Source organism: Octopus sinensis, linkage group LG26, assembly GCF_006345805.1.
Source record: "Octopus sinensis linkage group LG26, ASM634580v1, whole genome shotgun sequence".
Lineage (NCBI taxonomy): Eukaryota > Metazoa > Mollusca > Cephalopoda > Octopoda > Octopodidae > Octopus > Octopus sinensis.
Window position 1 is genome coordinate 6673461 of NC_043022.1, and position 7509 is coordinate 6680969.

Here is a 7509-nt window from a genome sequence, read left to right on the forward strand (position 1 = left end):
TTTATTGGAATGTTATTAAATCGTCCCGGTACTTGACTGGTGCGTTACGTTGTGAGTTCAAATTCCGCCGAGGTCGACTTTGCCTTTCATCCTTTCGGGGTCGATAAATTAAGTACCAGTTACGCACTGGGTCGATGTAATCGACTTAATGCCTATGTCTGTCCTTGTTTGTCCCCTCTGTGTTTAGCCCCTTGTGGGTAGTAAAGAAATAGGTACTTGACTGGTGCATTAGATTACCGATCGGCAAAAAGATTGAAAATGAAGTTGACTCCGATGGGATTTGAACACGGAACGTAAAGTTACGAAACTTAAATCCCCATGACACATTCTTGTACGTCACTATACCACTTCTGCTATCGATTGGCTTAATAAGAAAATTATTATTTATTCTTGTTTCTATGGTAAAACTGTGTTTTAACGTCACTTGGCTTTTCCCGTCCACGTATTCGTCGTGGCTCCTCCCCCTCCCCCTACTTCCATTGATATAGTCGTTTCCTTCTCCCGCAACTACTCCCCCTTCTCAGCAGGTACTTTCAAAGGGAGGTAATCGCGACACAGCTATATAAAAGCGCCGGTCGCTGCCTCCAGACCTTTCCTTGCCAGTTGCATTCCAGCCGCCGCAGTCGTTGTTCGTCCTCTCCTCATTAACAATTCTTGAGCACTTTTGAAGAACTTCTGTCATGGAGCGCACATTTATTGCTGTCAAACCAGAAGGTGTCCAACGAGGGTTAGTTTTAACTATTTCATAATATTTAAGCACTTCACTACGCTGTTTTCTAGTCCTTTTAAATCGTCTCTTTTATCCAAATTGTTTAGTCCTGAACTAATTAGATGTTCTTTTTTTGATTAATCAATTAAACTTTCCCCACAGCTGACATTTCGTCATTTTTTAATCTTTATTAATAACATTTTCTTAGCATAAAATGTGATGAGAGACAAAGAGAAGGTCGACATGTCATTCACATTTTCATCAAAATCTCAAAGTCTCTTGAAGAATGAAGAATGAATTTTGAATTATCTTTTTAGATTTTTGTCAAAACTTAGAAAAAAGCCAACTATTTTTAATAATAATAATAAAAAAAAGAAATCTAAGCTTAGATACAATGGTTTTAGGCTATTTTATAACGGCATTTCAAGTCGTAATTGACATTAAAAAAATCAAGACAATTTAATTCAGTCTTTGTATTAATGATAGAAATTAAATGTTTTAAACAGGCGACCTTTCGTCTCTAGTAGACCTTTCCGTCGATTTCCGTAAAAAAATTTTTTTTTTTTTTACATATGGGCTTGCGGGTACTTTTGAAGTATAAAACATGTATTTGTAATTTCAATTCCAAATATAATCTTTGAAATTCTGAATGTGTAAATTATTTCATCTTTTGAGATTTTCGTTTTCTCAACTGAATTTCGGGGAGTGATTTGTTAGGGATTGTTTTTCACTTAATGAAATACTGAAGTGTTAATTTAATTACAAATGTGATGTGAACCATTAATATTTAAATTTTTGGACAGTTTTCGGCAATCTTTCGTCTCTAGTAGACCTTTCCGTCGATTTCCGTAAAAAAATTTTTTTTTTTTTTACATATGGGCTTGCGGGTACTTTTGAAGTATAAAACATGTATTTGTAATTTCAATTCCAAATATAATCTTTGAAATTCTGAATGTGTAAATTATTTCATCTTTTGAGATTTTCGTTTTCTCAACTGAATTTCGGGGAGTGATTTGTTAGGGATTGTTTTTCACTTAATGAAATACTGAAGTGTTAATTTAATTACAAATGTGATGTGAACCATTAATATTTAAATTTTTGGACAGTTTTCGGCAATCTTTCGTCTCTAGTAGACCTTTCCGTCGATTTCCGTAAAAAATTTTTTTTTTTTTTTACATATGGGCTTGCGGGAACTTTTGAAGTAATGAGAGCGAAAGAGACTAAGGGAAAGCGATTGTATGACAAGGGAAGTTCTTTTGAAGTTACCGTGCATGTGAAGCATTGATGTACATGTGTGTGTGTGTTTGATGGGGTGTGGGAGACAGTATGTTGTGTTAGTGTGTGTGAAAGAAAGAGATAACTGAAATTTTTTACTCGGTGTAATGTGTATATGTATGTATATTACTTCAAAAGTTCCCGCAAGCCCATATGTTAAAAAAAAAAAAAAAATTTTTTTACGGAAATCGACGGAAAGGTCTACTAGAGACGAAAGATCGCCCAGTTGCGTTTTCCTCTATTTTTTTTTACTCTATGGACGTGATGCAGAAACGTGCCTTTGTGCAACTTTTGTCTTTGTCTGCACCACACCAATGAGAAAACCCATCATTGAAATACCGGAGTCGACACTGAAACCCAAATGCCTTGTAATGTCTAAGATTTTATCATAAAATTCATTTCTTGAAAATTCCCGATTTCATCTCGTGTCTGCTCACAGTTTCTTTTCCCCTTTGTGCGCTCGCAAAATGGGGAGGGCATTGTCAGTTTCTCTCTCACTATATGTTGTCTGGGAAAATATTGTCTAATTTTTAAAGAATTATATTTTAATTTTAAATATCTTTTTCCTTAGCCCTTATGATCGTGTATGTTCTGGTCATAATCGTTTTATGTGGGATTGCATTCAATGTGCCCTTTCATTTTTAAAACAGCAGTTCGATTGCTATTTCTAGCTGGCAGAAACAGCCTTGTAGACGACTCCGTTAGCAGAGGAGTGTGCTGCTCCTTTCCCCCCTCTTCACAGACCCCTAATAACCCTTTTTCCATTGGTTTACAGCCGGCTTCCTTTGTCCCTTTTAGACGTTGTCACTTCATCTCATTTCACTCACTCGCCCATAAGTCCCTCTTCACTGACCCCTAATAACCCCATTTTCCATTGGTTTATAGCCGGCTTCCTTTGTCCCTTTTAGACGTTGTCCCTTTATCTCATTTCACTCACTCGCCCATAAGTCCTGTCTTTTAGGATTGATCTGGGACTTAGCCTTGCTAAACAATTTTAACACTTAAAATTGCTTGTCGCGGTACCTGTTTCAATGTCCTTGTCGCTATATGCAGTGGATAAAACATAAAATCTTTGTTTTATCGCCCATTTAACACCACTCCTAAAAAAAAAAGAAAATCTGTAACAATAAAAAATTTTCCGTTCGTTGGCTGCCATTCAAGACCGGTTTTCATGTTGTACTTATGAGACTGGAAATTTAGGCCCCGATTATTAATTTAACCAGATTTCAGATTAGCCGAGTTGATATAAGGGATTATCATCTCGAGGAAGTCTATGATATTTAATACGGGATCTGGTATCGCTCTCATTAAATTACAACGGTAATCTGAGATGTTCTGCAATCTACCGAAGTATATAATATTCAGTGTGTGTATATATATATATATATTTTTTAATGACATATTTTATAATGAGGGAAGTGATTAGGTTACTAAGTAGGTAAGTATAAACAGATGAATCGTGTGTGTGCACGCGCCGCTCTCATCACTTTTGGATGAAATGTTTCCAGTAACAATAGCCAAAAAATATATTTGGTGTCTTGATTCTAGTAAGAGGATCGTTCTTAGTTCATTTTAATTAGTTTGGGATCACGAATGTTTGTTACATTATCTGTGATTATGATGAATTTCTTTCTCTGCGATTCAGGGGCTATAGTCATTGCTTGTTAATTAGGTGCAAAATTTTAGCCCAGTTCGATGATCTGCATTTTTTTTTTTCCGCAGCTGATGCATAAAGGTCTCTTTTTGGTTAAATGCTTTACAGGATCATGACAAAAAATAATTGAATACAATTGTGTGAACCATCTGTATTAGCTTGCAGTATCTACATGGATGAGATATTAAAGATGGCTCTGGTTAAGAAGGTTGCTTCACAACCACTTTGTTTTGGGCAAGTGGATTTTGTAGATGGAAACTGAAAAATGTCCATTTTATCGCATAATAGATCTAACAATGAGTGACACCATCTTAGTAGTGGCGTTTCTCTTTTCACGTCTTCTATGGAAGTATGTCTGACCATGGAGAAAATATTAACTTGCTACGAAATGGGTGAGAGTTTGTCGCAGGAAGGACATCTGAAGAAAATAAGCCTCAACATACCTTGTCTGACACATGCAAGCTGGTATACAGGGTATGAGCCGTATCGTCTATAATAAACGATATGGCTTGCACAGCACCCCTTTCATGAAATCACCGAAACTGGATGAGTAGTAGAAATAGCTCCAGATCAAGTTTTAGATTGGTTTGGCCTAAAGAGTACAAGTCTACTCTGTGAACTTAGGCACTCCCTCACCATTTGTGGTTGAGTCTGTATTGAGGAAGAGCACACATTCCTTGGACAGGTTTTCCTCCTCGATTTCAAGTGACCCTCTCTTAGCAAGCCAGCCTGTGGGAGTGGCCACACATGCATGGTATTTTCATGTTGTGTAATCTGGTGGTCCCTAAACTTGCTAAATATAGATGGACTTGAGAGTTGGCGATGAGTTTGTTGAGGAAATTAGTGAAGAGTTAAGGTGTCTGGGTAGAATTTCTGTTTGGAATACACTACATAATGATTATATGGCAGAGTTCTGATCACAACTCTGCTGTTACCTTTTTCACTTGTTTCAAGGAACCGAGAAATGTGGCAATTCGCTGTACTTAGGACGTGTCAAGCTAAGCAAAATTGCTGTCCTCTCACGAGCTGGTCCTTTCAGGTGCCAGTGCCACATAAAAAGCAACCAGCACACTGTTAAATGGTTGGTGCTAGGAAGGGCATCCAGGCACAGCTCCATGTGAACCGTCCGACCCATGCCAGCATGGAAAGCAGTGATGAGTCTGGGCACTGCTTTGGGGAATTTTAGTTGAGTGAATTGACACCTGGTACTTATTCTATCATTCTCTTCTGCTGAACTACTAAGTCATGGTGGTGTAAACACACCAACACCAGTTGTCTAGCAGTGGTGAGATACACACACACGCGCTTGTCAGATTGGCTTCTTTCAGTTTGCATCTAGCAGATCCATTTCTAAAGCTTTGGTTGACTTGAGGCTTGACACTTGCCCAAGGTGCCACACAGTGCTAAGGTGGATGGGTACTGCATATTGTTTCAGCTGTCTAAATCCTCATTGATTATTGCTAGATGATGGTTGAGTTTGCATGGGGGGGGGCAGGTTTTCCTTTCACCTGGCTAGATTTCTAGTGACCCTCCTTTAGTAAAGATGGTATTTGGGCAAACCAAATATAATCTTTAAAATTGGCTGACAAAAAGGGGCAATGTTTTAGTAGTATAATTTAGCTATTAAGGCATCCATGAAATATTTTCAAATAGTCAGGGTTTCATCCATAGGTTGCCTAATAAAGGGGATGGATTGGGGAGGAGGAGGAGTGATTTAGCTGTTGCTGGCGGTAAAGGTATCTTTACATTGAGTGATGGGTAAATTGTATGGTGTTTGTAGGCGCAGGAGTGGTTGTGTGGTAAGTAGCTTGCTAATCAACCACATGGTTCCGGGTTCAGTCCCACTGCGTGGCACCTTGGGCAAGTGCCTTCTGCTATAGCCTCGGGCCGACCAATGCCTTGTGAGTGGATTTGGTAGACGGAAACTGAAAGAAGCCCGTCGTATATATATATATGTCTGTGTTTGTCCCCCTAGCATTGCTTGACAACCGATGCTGGTGTGTTTACGTCCCCGTCACTTAGCGGTTCAGCAAAAGAGACTGATAGAATAAGTACTGGCGGTGCTCCAGCATGGCCGCAGTCAAATGACTGAAACAAGTAAAAGAGTAAAGAGCAAATAATAAACAGTTTCTAGTCTTTAGCTGTAAGTGATTTTAAGATACTGCTTGCTCCCCATAAACATTAACAGCTATTGCCAGCCTCGCCTGGCCCCCGTGCCGGTGGCACGAAAAAACACCATCCGTTCGTGGCCGTTTGCCAGCTCTGTCTGGCACCTGTGCAGGTGGCACGTAAAAAGCACCCACTACACTCACGGAGTGGTTGGTGTTAGGAAGGGCATCCAGCCGTAGAAACACTGCCAAATCTGACTGGACCTGATGAAGCCTTCCGGCTTCACAGACCCCAGTTAAACCGTCCAACCCATGCTAGCTTGGAGAACGGACGCTAAATGATGATGATGAATCTTGAATTCATAAATTCATCAGCACGATAATTAGTTAGATAAATAAAAGCATATCCAATAATTAGAGGATTAAATAACGAATGTATTCTTGTTCAGCTAGTCAATGCAGCAAGCATCATTGCTAATTAGGAGTAATTACATTTTTAGAGGGAAACTTAGTTATAATTAGGCGCAGGTGTGTAGTAAGAAGTTTGCTTCTCAACCTCATGGTTCTGGGTTCAGTCCCACAGCCTGGTGGTGCCTTTTGCTGGCAGAACCATTAACATGCCAGGCCGAATGCTTAGCTGCATTTCATCCATCTTTATGATCTGAGGTCGACTTTGCCCTTCAACCTTTCAGGGTCAATAAAATAAGTACCAGTTCAACAGCCTCGGGTCGACCAGAGCGTCAGTGGATTTAGCAGGCAGAGACTGTTGGTTTGTTTACATCCTCGTATCTTAGTGGTTTGCCAAGAGAGACCAATTCAACTATAATTCTTCAGGCAGTGTCCCAGCATGGCCACAGTCTGATGACTGAAACAAAAGAATTATAATTTCGTGAGGTGTGGGACACAACCCTGTTCAGTGTTTAAAAATTTTCTATTAAAACTTCAGAAAATTTTGATTTTTTCAATGTCCTTGTAGCGTTTGTCTTTAAATCTCATTTTTCCCTTTTTTTTTTTGCAGACTGTGTGGTGAAGTCATGACCCGTTTTGAGAAACGTGGCTTCCAGTTGGTTGCCTGCAAGTTGGTCCATGCTTCCAAGACCCTTTTGGAATCCCATTATGAAGAACACAAAGGAAAAGGTTTCTTTGATGGCCTCGTAGCCCACATGTCCTCCTCCCCCGTGTTGGCCATGGTCTGGGAAGGTGCCAGTGTAATTTCAACTGCTCGCACCATGATGGGAGCTACTGACCCCAAGAAGTCCGCCCCTGGTACCATCCGTGGTGATTACGGTATTGATATGGGACGCAACATCATCCATGGTAGTGATGGAACTGAATCTGCCACTCGTGAAATCAATTTATGGTTTACTAAGGAGGAGCAAATCACTTGGAAACCAGCTCTGAGCAGCTGGTTGTACGAGTAAACTGGTCAGTAAGTTTAACAAAGACGTTATAGGAACGCTTATTGCAACACGAAAACATTTACATTTTACTGTGAATAAATAAGAAGAAAAAAGAACATGTTTATGTAAATATTGTGTTCTGTTATCCTTTAACCTTTTGTTTCGATTTTTTTTAAAGTGATGCAGTGGCTGTGTGGTAAAAAGTCTTGTAAAGGGAACTGGTTGCTTTACACTTTTGGGGTGCAACACAATTTCCTTTCTTTTTGTTTCTAGAAACTACCAGTCAGGAACGAAAAGCAAGTTTAGAAATATATAATTCTTTATTCTCTTATTCAACAATGAAACACGATGGTATACTGGTAT

The 7509-nt window shown here is 39.3% G+C and overlaps 1 protein-coding gene across 1 annotated transcript; it reads left to right on the top strand.

The window, feature by feature from the left end:
- Positions 1-559: 559 nt before the first annotated feature.
- LOC115224833 (nucleoside diphosphate kinase) lies at positions 560-7276 on the top strand. Its single transcript, XM_029795772.2, has 2 exons — positions 560-727; positions 6765-7276. Exons 1-2 carry the CDS (start codon positions 681-683, stop codon positions 7165-7167), a joined length of 450 nt encoding a protein of 149 aa, XP_029651632.1. The 5' UTR covers positions 560-680; the 3' UTR covers positions 7168-7276.
- Positions 7277-7509: the final 233 nt, after the last annotated feature.

Excerpts from the sequence above, each read along its gene's own strand:
- LOC115224833 (XM_029795772.2), top strand. The coding sequence starts at position 681 with ATGGAGCGCACATTTATTGCTGTCAAACCAGAAGGTGTCCAACGAGG. Across the intron at positions 728-6,764 it reads CCAGAAGGTGTCCAACGAGG|ACTGTGTGGTGAAGTCATGA; the intron begins GTTAGTTTTAAC and ends TTTTTTTTGCAG.